At 36.4% G+C, this 13,265-nt stretch overlaps 1 protein-coding gene across 1 annotated transcript in view; it reads right to left on the bottom strand.

The window, feature by feature from the left end:
- Positions 1-11,136, bottom strand: part of LOC129241671 (dentin sialophosphoprotein-like) — a 71,990-nt gene extending 60,854 nt beyond the window's left edge. The window contains exon 1 of the mRNA XM_054878129.1: positions 11,097-11,136. Within this exon, the coding sequence (XP_054734104.1) occupies positions 11,097-11,113 (17 nt within the window). The 5' untranslated portion in view covers positions 11,114-11,136. The remainder of the gene's footprint in view (positions 1-11,096) is intronic.
- Between the last annotated feature and the right edge of the window lie 2,129 nt (positions 11,137-13,265).

Raw genomic sequence — 13,265 nt, forward strand, 5'->3', positions numbered from 1 at the left:
AAGAATCACCTAAAGGCGGAACTGAAACTGTAGCCAACCAAAATACTTCAAATCGAAGGCGAAACTGGCACCTTATGGTAAAATGGCAAAATAGCAAACAGCGAGGAACAACGAAGGTTGTGATCACAGTTGAATTTCCGCAGCATCGTGCAATAAATTCGGTAGTACCGCCGTTTGCCAACTAGCTAGCATTTAACAGGTAAAAGGAAGGCGGCAGACCCGTCAACTAGTGCCTGCCTTATTGACGGTGCTAAATGCAAGCGTACGCAGCAGGAATTCAGGTGAAAATAGTTGCCTGCTGCTGTGGATGATATTTTTGTAATTGTTGTCTTTCTACTATAATATGTTTTTATGTATAGTGTATGCACGTGTATGCAAGTGTATGGGAGTGTGCAAATTCTGCTGCTGGCTGCCATCAAGACGCTTGCCACTTGCCACTTGCATGTTGCAGGCGGTGAACTGTTGTTACATGCATCATTTATAGTTAGGTCCCTGGTTGGTTTCATTGTCGTCATCGTCAATCTCGTCGTCAGCGTCGTTGCTGAAACATAGTGCAAACACTATAATTAAAACAACAACAATTTGGCAAGTGCAAGCGTCGATTTGGGTGTAGATAACAGAGTCTCTACACACACACAGACACACACACCACCTAACATATAAACAATTGGATGTATCTTTGTATGCACATGCGGAAAAGTGGGTTAAAGGAACACGCGAATATGTGTATGGGAAACTGCACAAAACTAAAAACAAAACACAAAAAGAGGAAAATCAAAGTAAAATAAGATAAAGAAAAGCTCTGCTGCAGCGTTGAGACGTTGGGGCGTATAAGCCATGTCAGCACAACGCCGCCAAGCTTCAGCAAGTTTCAAATAAGCAATGTGATGCGCTGCGTTGCGTGTAGCTGCTACATATACAGTATAGTGCATCGATGTTTGTGTAAGAAGAGTAAAGGAAACTGCAAATTGTGCTTGTTCTTTTGCTTGTTAAACTTAAAATGCGTTAAAACAACAGCAACATATAAGAGGAAAATGAAAAGTACAAAATAAATGCGCACTTGTAAATAAAAACAAACATAACACATACCCCTGTGTTCACAATAATAGCGGTGTGGCATGTTGGAAAGCTTGGACTATTTATTTAGTTTTTATAAAATTTGTTTAATGTTTTTTTTTTTTTTTAAATACAACAAAAACCAAATAACTGAAAGTTTCAATTTTCTACAATTGAAAACAAAATAAATTTTCATGAAACCTTTAACCTTTTTATTTAGAATCTCTAGACAAATTCTGGCTATGCAATTATGTAGCTCATAAATTTTGGTATAGTACTGTGCCAGCTAATATTAACTCAAAATTTGTGTTAATGTTTTTTATTGCCGGTGCTTTGCATTTTCTTTCATATAACGAAAGCTCCAATTTTTTTTACATGGAGAAAATGCACAAGACAATGAAAAAAAAAATTGAAAAATCAACTCGATTTTGGGGTCACTTTGCACTTGCATTTTGTTAAAACCAAATCCATTGGGCCATAAATCTATTGTACATACTTGAAATTGTTCCTAAATCACTTAAAAAGCATTGTAATTTGAAGAACATTTTTGAATTCTTTATTATATTTTTGCACAAAGTTGTATGAAATATATTTTTTGTAAAAAAATACGAAAAATTAATTAAGAAATAAACAAAAAGTGAGGACTTTTCAAAATTTCGGGCTACTATTATTGCCAACGCTGTTGTATCAGGTATTTATTTAGCTGCATGAGAACTATCGATATCGATAACTATGGTTTGACAGCTGAGAATGCAAACTGCGTTGACATTTCTGTTCAGTAAGGTTTGGTATGTAAGTCATCATGAATCGTTTAGTGTCAGAACAACGCTTCTGAATTATGGAAATTTACTTTGAAAAAAATAAATAAATAAACCTGCTCTTGAAGTTTATTGGGCGAAATGTCAATGCGACAATTTGTTGGCTTTTGTTTTTCTGCCAAATAACGTTTATTTAGGTGAATTAATTTATTTAAACCCTCTCACATAAACGAAACGACAACCTGAAAAATTTATTTTTTAAATAATAAACGGTTTTTATTGAAAAGTTTATAGTCATGGCGCACAATTGCAACTTAAACATTTTGTTTATTTATTTATTTGTTATTTTGATTTATTTATTGCTTTGTTATTTGTTTTATTGCTTCATTTGCAATGCTTTATCTGTGCATTTCATCTCTGATAGAATTTTCGTCAGCCCATTCGATGAATTTCTTAATGCCATCTCTCTCTAACGAATGGATAATTTATTCTATTTGTTTTGCGCTTAATTTTACACACATCTACTCGCAAAATATTGAAATGTGTATCTAATTGCCTGTACTCATTGCGTTACGAATTTTTTGCGTCCCTTTAACTAAGTACAGCTGCAATCTTTTTTGCTATTTTGGTTACAAATTACTTAAAAGCAAACGATAGAAGACTTTTAAATAAAAACAAGAAAAATTCGGGTGATGTTCACATAACAGAGATTAGCCATGTTCACACTTTAGAACCTCGCGTACAAAAAATGTTTTTTTTTTCGTATAAGCTTGCAACTATATAAACGAGCGGTACTGTGCCCATCATATATGCTGGCCTGCCTGATAGTCTGTTAGCACTCACACTAATACACTCTTAGCTCAAGCCTTTGATGAGTGCTCAACACACACTGAAGTTATTTATGAATGCTTTCCCACACACATTTGTACTTGTACTTAACTTAATTAGAAAAGCGGAGGTTGTTACCAAAGGCGATGGAAACTTATTTTCTTAACGTCATAAAATGTTATTTGTAGAGTGAAATAATCGTTTTCTTGCAGTAATTTTTTAATGGAAACCTTAAAAATATACCTTAGCCTTAAAAATGGTTTGTTGGCTTCAAAATTGTAGCTTGTAAGCTTACACTTTTAAAATGTTAACCTTTTTTGATTTCTTTTAAGGAGTTAAAAAATTAAATTTAGTAATAACAAAAGTTCCGTGCACTGTACTTTAAATTGCAAATTGTGCGAGTAGCCACGGTATTAATAAAGTGCCCTATTTGAAACTTGGGTGGGGAACCTACAAACGAACGAATATTTTAGGCCCTCACCTCATTTGAAAAAGTGTTTTTTTGTATGTTTCTTTAAAAGCGTGTAAAGCGGAAACGAACAATAATTCCTTAATTTTGTTTTCTTTTCAAAAACGTAGTTGACTGAGCATGAAAGCAAGTAAGTATATTTCTCTTTAAAAGCCAAAGGCCTCAGTAGCTAGTAATTCTGTTCAAATAATGTAAAATAATAATTGATGATAAGAATAATTTTTGTTTAAATTAATGGCTTGAAAACAACTAATGTTGTATTTTTGGTTATGATTGGGTTAATTTGCCTTCTTTACTAAAGCTGTTCTGCTTTATACAATTTTCCACTATTTTTGTTGCAAGTAATATGGCGGCCGCCGTAGCCGAATGGGTTGGTGCGTGACTACCATTCGGAATCCACAGAGAGAACGTCGGTTCGAATCTCGGTGAAAACACCAAAACTAAGAAAAACATTTTTCTAATAGCGGTCGCCCCCGGCAGGCAATGGCAAACCTCCGAGTGCATTTCTGCCATGAAAAAGCTCCTCATAAAAATATCTGCCGTTCAGAGTCGGCTTGAAACTGTAGGTCCCTCCATTTGTGGAACAACGCCAAGATGCACACACAAATAGAAGGAGGAGCTCGGCCAAACACCCAAAAAGGCTGTATATATATATACATATAATATGGCTTTGCAGCTGTTACTAATTTCGTACAGAAAAAGTAGTGATTTGACCTACTGTGCAACGTAACGTAAAGCATAAAAATCAGCTAATTGAAATCACTCTTGACAAAAGCCAAGTGAAATCACTCCTTCTTTATAATTCAGTAAATTTTATCCACTGCGTGCGCTTAATGAGTTGGTAACTGTTGGGAATGCGCGCCAAATCAGATTTGCCAGACACTAAAAAAAGTAGTTTTATATTTGGAAAATAGTGTAGTGTCATAGTCAGAGCAAAAGAGGGAATGAGGTAATATTCAGAATATTTCAGTTAACATCGACTTAGCAATTTAGTATTTTTTAAGTGGTCATAAAATATTTACCGAATTTATTATTTAATACTTTCAATTAATACGTAGTTCTTTTTTTTTAATGATTTCGATACGAGTACAAGAAAATAATTAGCACCCTAATGCAAGTAGTTTCAAGTGGTAAACAATTTGCCTCTTTATTTTCTTTTACATCAATTTCGCCTTAAAACTTCTTCATTGTGCGCTCATTTTTGCACGCTTTCACACTTTTTGCTTGCCTTACTCATTAACATCCTGAAGCGTTGTGAAAGAAATTTCGCAAGAATTTTTCTCACATATCTACTTTATCTGTATTACTGCTTATTCTGTCTTGCAGCTTAACAAAGGAGGGAAATAGTTTGGGTTAAATGGAATACTTGAAAGTGCCAAATTTCACAAACCGGCGAGAGCTCATACAGCCGAGTTCTTACATATGCACTTATACTCGTAGTGTGTGTGTCATAATCTCCCTCCGCAAGTCCCATTCGCAAGTTAAAATAAGTTAAAATTGCAATGCGAGTGCACTTAATGCGCAATGTTTCGACATATTCTTTTAGCATGCAAACCGAAATAAGTTTTTAAATGTGTGCATATGAATGTATGTGTATGCATATGTAGTTGAATGTGCATGTGATATGTGAAAAGGAGAAGTACATATAAACGAACATGGGGTATGACGTGAGAGAGGAGAATTATTGCTAAAAGGCAAAAAAACTAGTTAAATGGCGAATAAAAGCATCTCGTTATGTAGGCATATGCATTTGTTTACTAGTCCGAAATGGACTAGTTTTTGACTAGTTCATATGAGCCACATGAGTTCAAAATAAAATTTACTATGAAAATTAAAAGCAAAAATGATTGCTAATTAAAATATGATTAAAACTTAAAATAGGATGAGATTTACTATGCGTATTTTGGCTTACAATAGAAGAGAAACGTGCGCTCCTTTTGCTGGCGTTAGAAAGTAGTTACATGTATGAGGCGGCCTACTGTGTGCTATTCCAAAATAGTTTAGCTTATAAAAATGTTTACAATTCTGTCGAATCCACAGAATAATGTGTTGTTAGGTTGCTGGATAGTATAAAATCCCGGCAATAAAATTAACACATTTTACTCGTACTTTTCACAGCACGCAGCGTAGGCTGCTAATGACTATTATTTTCAAGACATGCCGTATAAGAAATCCAAAAACAAAACACTATTAAATCGGTTTCTCTGAACTGCCTGTTATGAATAATTGTAACCATATCGATTCTAAATAAAGGGTGGTTAAATTTCAAGGGCCGATGTTGATTGTGAACCACACCTAAGCGTCAACGACACCGTTGGACTTCTTTCTTTAGGGTTATTTGAAAGAAAAGGTGTACGTCGATAAGCCAGCAACAATTCAAGAGCTAAAGGATGAGATAATTCGGCACATTAACGGCATAGAACCTCAATTATGCCGCAGCGTCATTGAAAATTTGGACCATCGGATGGAGGTGTGCCGCCGAGGCCGCAGCCAATATTTTGTTCAATACCCAATTGAACCATACCAATATTGTCATAATAAAGAGAAAAATTGTATTTTATTCAAAATCAACACTGGCCTTTAAAATTTAACCACCCTTTATTAGAAGTAGAAAAAAAATAATATAAAAAATATTTTTCGCAGAATAGATGTAGATTTTGTGCATCAACGTAGCACTAATTGGGTGTTCACCGGTTAGCAGCGGCTGCCGTAACCGCTTGAGTTGGTGGGTGACTATCATTCGGTAAAACATAGGTTCGAATCTCCTGGCATGAAGCACTAAAATGATGGAAAATGTTTTTTCTAACAGCGATCAGCTCTCCGCAAGTGAACCTCCGAGTATATTTCTGCCATAAAAAAGTTCCGCATAAAACACTATGTGCCCTTCGGAGGCGTCATAAAACTGTAGGTTCGTTCATTTTTGGGAAAACATCAAGACGCACACCAAAAATAAGGAAAGTCGCTCGATTGAATACCCAATATACATATTTATAATTGGGTGCATGGGATCAAAAATCATGTGGACCACATAAAACCAAAATAAAAACGAATTTATCCATATTCGGGTATTCTGCATATGCAGCTCCTTCTTTGGAATGCAAAAATGCGCATAATATACATAGAGTAATGTACATAGAGTTGATTTGCTTTAGAATAGGCGCAAACACCAGTCACTCGACCGCCAACTTCAAACTTTTAGAAGCAATAAAAGAAACCATTTTGAATTCCATATAATTTAATTTACTGTGTTTTTTTGGATTGAGGTCTAACTTTCCTAGCAAATATTTTGTTGTACAGCACTACTTAAGTTAAGTGCCTGCTTTTGTGGGTAAACTAAGAAAAGAAGCTGTGGCTGGCAATGCATTTAAATCTAGACCACCGCATACAAGTCAAGCGAGCGTGAAGTAAATAGAAGTTGCATAAAAAGCAAAAGAGCAAAGAAAGTGGCGGCAACTACGACATACATAAATATACGTGCATATATGGTATGTATGTGTATTCAGCTAAACTCAATCTGACGAAAAAATTCAAAAACCAAAACTCGTAGCTACATAAATATCCAAGAGGCAATAGAAATATTTGTAAAATAAAATAACTCTCCTCTAAGTACAAGCATTTGATTTTGTGTTTTTTTATAAATAGCTAGGTTTTCTTACACATACAGACATATGTACATATGTATCTTCATAGCACATGCATGATGGCCGAATGTGGGTCAATTGGGAGTGCATACAATGAGTTCAAGCAGTGTGAAAACAAGCAATTCGTAAAAATTGAATTGTTTTAAGTCATGGACGATGCTAAACGCAGAGTCCTAGCAAATATTTGTGCAAAGAAATTAAGATCACTCGATGAATAATATTAAGAAAAGTGAAAAATATCACAAACAAGAATAACTAAAACAAAACAAGTTTTGCAGCCGCTGTGGCCTAACGGGTTGGTGCGTAACTAGAATTTGGTGGTGCACAGGTTCGAAAAACAGGGCATATAAAAATACTTTATATTAGCGCTTGCCCTTCGGCATGCAATGGCAAGCCTCCGAGCGTATTTCCGTTTAAAGGCGGCATAAGGCTGAAGGTACCTCCATTTGTGGCATATCATGAAGACGCGCACCACAAATAAGAGGAGGAGCTCGCCCAAACAAAAGCAGTGATTATTGATTTCGGTATACAGAGCATACACGCGATTTCTGCAAGCCGCACCCAACATAACTACACAAAGGAAATTTTTAACAATTCAGGCTTTAATTACACCTACTATACATGAACTTGATTAATAAATTTCACAATTAGTACTTAATGACACAAAAATTCAGTCAGAACATCATGCAGTGATGCCTTTCAGTAAAAGGAGCAAACACACACAAATTAGTGCGAAACCTTTGATTCGAACCAATGCTATTTTTATTGATGCTGACAAAAAATTGCGCACAATCTGATTCAATTCTTTGTTTTCACAAATAAATATATATACGCTTGCATTCCGCCGCCGTGAGCTAACGGGTAGGTGCGTGACTATCATTTGGTAGTGCACAGGGCATACAAAATACTTCATATTCGGCATCATACCGCATTCGGGGCCAATCATGAAGACGCGCGCCACAAATAAGAGGATGAGCTCGCCCAAACACCCAAGCAACGGTTGTAAGCGTCATAGTGTATACATAACACATACGTCTGTATACAGGGTTTGATTGAAAAGTAATGAGCCTTCCCGCACGGAGCGTCTGCCAAGCGATTAACCGAATCGGCTGGTGCCCTTCCACTAGAAACCGGTCCCAGTTCGCTGGCAACAGCGGTGCAGTCAACATCGCTCCGCGCGTGAAAGCTGTTTTAAAAGTGTGTTAGGATTTTGCAGTGGCGAAAATGCAGCGATCGTTGGAGCAACGTTACTAAATAAAATTTTGCGTAAAGTTAAACAAAACGAGTACCGAAACCATTGGGCTAATCAAGGAGGCTTACGGAGACCAATCCATGTCCAGTGCCCAGGGCAGGAGTGGCACACGAGCCAGTCGCCGCGACCCAAGAAGGCGCGCATGTCGAAATCCAAGGTGAAAACCATGCTGATCATCTTTTTCGACTTTCGAGGCATCGTCCACAAGGAGTTTGTACCTCCAGGAAGCACTGTAAACGCGGCATTTTACAATGAAAAACCGCGTCGCCTGGGTTCGGCCCGACCTCGTCAACAATTGGACCCTTCATCACGACAATGCGCTGGCGCACACCGCCTTCCTCCGCACTTCTGTATTGGCCAAGATGGGGGTTCCGGTGCTTCTCTACCCTCCCTACAGCCCAGACCTGTCCCCTCCGGACTCCTTGTTGTTCCCGCACCTGAAAAGAAAGCTGAAGGGAAGGCGTTTCGACTCCATCGAGGCGATCCAAAAAACTGTGACAGACGAATTGAACGCGATGCCGGCGGATGTTTTCTGAATGTTTCCTGCAGTAAAAGGACCGTTACCAGCAGTGTATTGACGCTCAAGGGTTCTATTTTGAAGAATATTAGTTGTATAAGCCAAAAGGTTTAATAAAACTGCTTGAAAAAATAAGGCTCATTACTTTTCAATCAAACCCTGTACCTTCAGGTGAATTCAGCATCACCATGACGGCAGTGTTATTGATTTCGGTATGCAGAGCGTATACGCCATTTCTGCAAGCTATTTCTGCAAGTCGCTCCATTTCCAGCATAACCATACAAAAGATCGTATGGGAAGTTTTTAGCAATTCAGGCTTTAATTGAACGTAATTTACAATACGTGAGCTTGATTAATAAATTTTACAATTGTTGCAGTGTTGCATTTTACAAAATGCAGTGAGAACTCCATGCAGTGTAGCCTGGTCAATAAGAGGAGTAAAAAAGGCTCTTCAATGGGAAAAGTAAGTAAGTAACGAAAAGTAAAGAAAAAAGAAAAGAAACACGTAAAAACTTACAGAAATTAATGCGCAATTCTTGATTGAAACCAGTGCCAGTTTTAATAACTTTTTTGGTATATCTGAAAGCGTCAAAAGTCGTTGTCTCTGTCTAGTGTTATTAGGCTGTCATTGAGGATTAGGCTATTTCTGAAGATTCTAGCCATAGCTAATATGCTTAAATAGAGCTCATTATATATATATATAACTGGCGCGTACATTCTTTTTGGGTGTTTGGCCGAGTTCCTCCTCCTATTTGTGGAGGGACCTACAGTTTTAAGCCGACTCCGAATGGCAGATATTTTTTATGAGCAATTTTTTCATGGCAGAAATACACTCGGAGGTTTGAAATTGCCTACCGAGAGGCGACCGCTATTAGAAAAATGTTTTTCTTAATTTTGGTGTTTTACCGAGATTCGAACCTACGGTCTCTCTGTGAATTCCAAATGGTAGTCACGCACCAACCCATTCGGCTACAGCGGTCGAGCTAATTAGTGGTAGTTTTTCAGACAATTCCAGTATGGAGGAGTTCCTTTAGCTTGCTGCGGATCGCTCTTAAAAAGGTGGGTGACTACCAAGATATATCTCTCGTTTGCTCTAGGAGTATCAGAATCAAAAAGAAAAAAAATCAAAATCTCGTGAAGAACGGCTTCAAAGTTTTCAATTTACTATGCCCACCTAAGTGAAAGTAAAGACATATTTACATTTAAGGACATACTTTTTAACTGATATTGCCGTGAATTTTTTATACAGCTTATCTATTTAAATATTTTTAATTTTTATAATTTTGTAAAAATATTTTTTGGGCGGTGCCACTCTTGCAACAAATGAGCGATGTATACTAAAGTATGTGTAAGTTCACAAGATCCTCTAGTGGCGGTCTAGGAATCTTTTCTTGACTAATTAAGCCGTTGCACCTGGTAATATTTGAGTTTTATTCGACTACTTTCTGATAGAATTTAACTCTTTGTTATGGTGGCGTTCAAAGGAGTATAAGTGGTAAGAGAGGCATCTTCTTTGCAGCCGAGTACCTTACCTTTAAGAGTGTGATAATAGACAAACGTGTCTGTCTAACGACTTAAAGCTAATCCCTCCTGATTAAAGAAGATACTTAACACGGCTTATAACAACCCAGTACGTCACACGTATTTTTACATACATATACCAGTAGTAGCTATTCTGTAAGAGGCTTATGCAGCTTGCACAAATAAATCAGAGTACACATTTTTGCAAGAGGACACATTTTCAGGCTGAGAGAGACAGTCTTCTTCCTGCTCAACTTCCTCAAAATCGACAAGACAAATGCAGTTCTTGTAGGGCAGTTTGAATTCCGAAAAGTCAATAATCTGCAGTTATATATTAATTATAAAGGGTGGCGCAAAATTAACCACTCTATCGGAACATTTATATATATTTTGGAACTGGCGTAAGTCTATCAAATTTGTCAACTGTGAATTACACAGCTGTAGTATGCAAAGAGGCCAGCAATGGACGACGGAAAGGTCGAAATAAACATTTCCATAACCGAATTTTTTAAATTTAGAGAAAAGTTATTGTTAATTTTAAGCCCTTTATTTACATATACTGATCTAGAATTTCTTACTGGCTGATACCCATTTCTAGTCGCAAATGATCACTAGTAACTGCAATATCAGTATTTCGCTGGTTCTTATGATGGAAGCTCCTTGCCAGAATATGGTGTGCACGAGTTCCAGAAGAAGCATCATAAATCTAAGGTTTTCAGTAGTTTTGACGTGGCGAGTACTGCGCATTTACTTGTTTTCAACAGAAAAGTGATATTAGATTCCATTTATGAAAAATATAGAGACGAATATGTCTCGAGGGAGTTTGCTCGAAAGCAAATGCAGAAATTGCATGCGCACGTCCTTCTCTACAAATAGACTGGTTTTTCTTTTGTAAACATCTGTACATATGAGTATACCTGAATGCGCATATATCAACAAAATTGTCAACAGTCACCACTTTCTATTTATAATTACATACAAGTTGAGGTAGATATGTATCGATGAATTATTGTATTTATTTTTTAAGCTATATAGTATGCAGGGCCAAACTCACTTTCTTTTCTTATCCATATGTACGTATGTATGTAAGTATGTCTTTACTTAAGTATCTTTACATTGCTGAAGTTCGCTTAGTTGAAGGTGCCGGAAGTACGAAAACAATTCAATTAACCCAATCCTTTTGGATATTATTAATTACTTGCAATACAATTAAAACAACAAGAAAACAATTCGTAAATATGCATCAAAGTGAAAACTGGGTCAACAATATCTACCAGAGTACAATACGGCAGGCGTTGTCCGACAACGATTGCTTGTCGGCACTAAAGCTGGTTGGCACTGACACTGGTCGCGCATGCTCAGCACGCTAACGAGCTGTAAAGCAAACCTACACACCTACCTACATGCATGTGTGTGTGTGCATAAGAAAACCATTGATTTCTGGCATTGCCGACTTCCACTTGGCTTTGAATAATGTGAAGAGCATTTCTTTTGTATATTTAACCAGTTCGAACACACCCAATTCGTAACACTTTCTTTTTATATTATTGTACGATACATTCGTACGTGAATGAATGTTCAGTACAGCAGCTAACGAACGTACGTACGTACATTTGTACTACGTGTGAAAATTTCTTTTCAGTTTGCTATTCCCCAATAAACCCTTAGTTTGGTATCAACTTCAGATGAATATGATGTAAAATAGCTTTCAACGTTAATTCTCAACAGAATTTTAACTTAAAAGGCACCTTTTTTTTATAGTGAGTTTTTTTAGTTATTAAGTTGAGTTATAAATAATTGCTCAATTGATCTCACAGAGATTTTTCCAATTGGTATCAAATGGAATAATCTTTCTTATTTTATAATAGGTCTATGGATAAGTTCGTGCGGTTTTACAACAGATGGCGTAACTTGATTATTATTCCATCGATCCACATTTCCAAACATTCATTGGAGAGCTACTGTCGTAAGGCACAAGCGTCAGTATAAGTTTTTTATTTGAAGCGTAAACAACAATATTTTTACCACACTTGAAAATGTCGAATTTCGTGCCAAATAATGTGTTTTTGCGGGGAATTCTTTAATATGAAGAAAAAAGCAGCCGAAAGTCATCGTATCTTGGTGGAAGTTTATGGTGAGCATGCTCTAGCTGAGCGAACGTGCCAGAAGTGGTTTGCACGCTTTAAAAGTGGTGATTTTGGCCGCGCCGCCAAAGTTCATGGATACCGAATTGGAGGAATTGCTCGATCAAGATCCGGCTCAAACGCAAGAAGAGGTTACAAAAACTTTGGGAGTTGATCAATCAACCATTTCCAAACGTTTAAAAGCCATGGGAATGATCCGAAATTCAAATTTCGAAAAAAAACCGCACGAACTTATTTATAGACCTTAATTGAAACTGATTTCGTATATTCCTAAGTTAAATAAATTGTTTCAATTGAAAATCAATTATATAAACCTAAAAAAAGATAAATTACATAAAATAAAATTACTTCAATATTTGATACTTAATTGATCAGGTACTGCAATTACTTAGCAACGACATGAAAAAAATCAAAATAAAATACGCAAGTTGAACTCGAATATCAGCTACTGAAATATCAGCTACTTTACAATTAGTTACATACGCTTCTTTTTTAAATAATAGCATTATTTTTAAAATAAAATGGCAAGGAAGAATTCAACGCTGCAAGAAAGTTGTTAATGAATTCTCAAATATTATTCAACTTCAGCACAAGTTGAGGACAAGGTCTGGGAAAAGTGTAATGAACGCTGAAACTAAATTTTTTCTTGTGTTTGCTGGGTTATTGTGAATACGTGCGTGTGCCTGTGCTGTGATATTGAGTAGTTTTATGAACTTGTTCGAAAGTGGCTGCGACAAAAAGTGTGCAAATGCGAGAAATTTATGTAGTTGCAGGCTAATACTGTATCTGGAAATTTGCCTTAGTTCAGAAGAAAAGCATTTGTTATTTTAATCTTTGTTTTTCTTAAATGCCGTTTTGAAGTTTCACACACTAAATCTTACTTCAACATAGTCGTTTTAGAGCCTTTTGATAGTTCTTGCTTAAAAAAGTATAATTAACTTTCAAATTTAGAATGCATACCTTACAAACACACATACATATGTATTGGCTTAAAGAAATTTTTCGAAATGTGTTTAAGGAAGCTGTAACTACTGCATTTAGTTAGCGTAAAAATTTTCTGCAATATTTTTTGTTTCCTA

The sequence above is a fragment of the Anastrepha obliqua genome, chromosome 3 (assembly GCF_027943255.1).
Source record: "Anastrepha obliqua isolate idAnaObli1 chromosome 3, idAnaObli1_1.0, whole genome shotgun sequence".
Taxonomy (NCBI): domain Eukaryota; kingdom Metazoa; phylum Arthropoda; class Insecta; order Diptera; family Tephritidae; genus Anastrepha; species Anastrepha obliqua.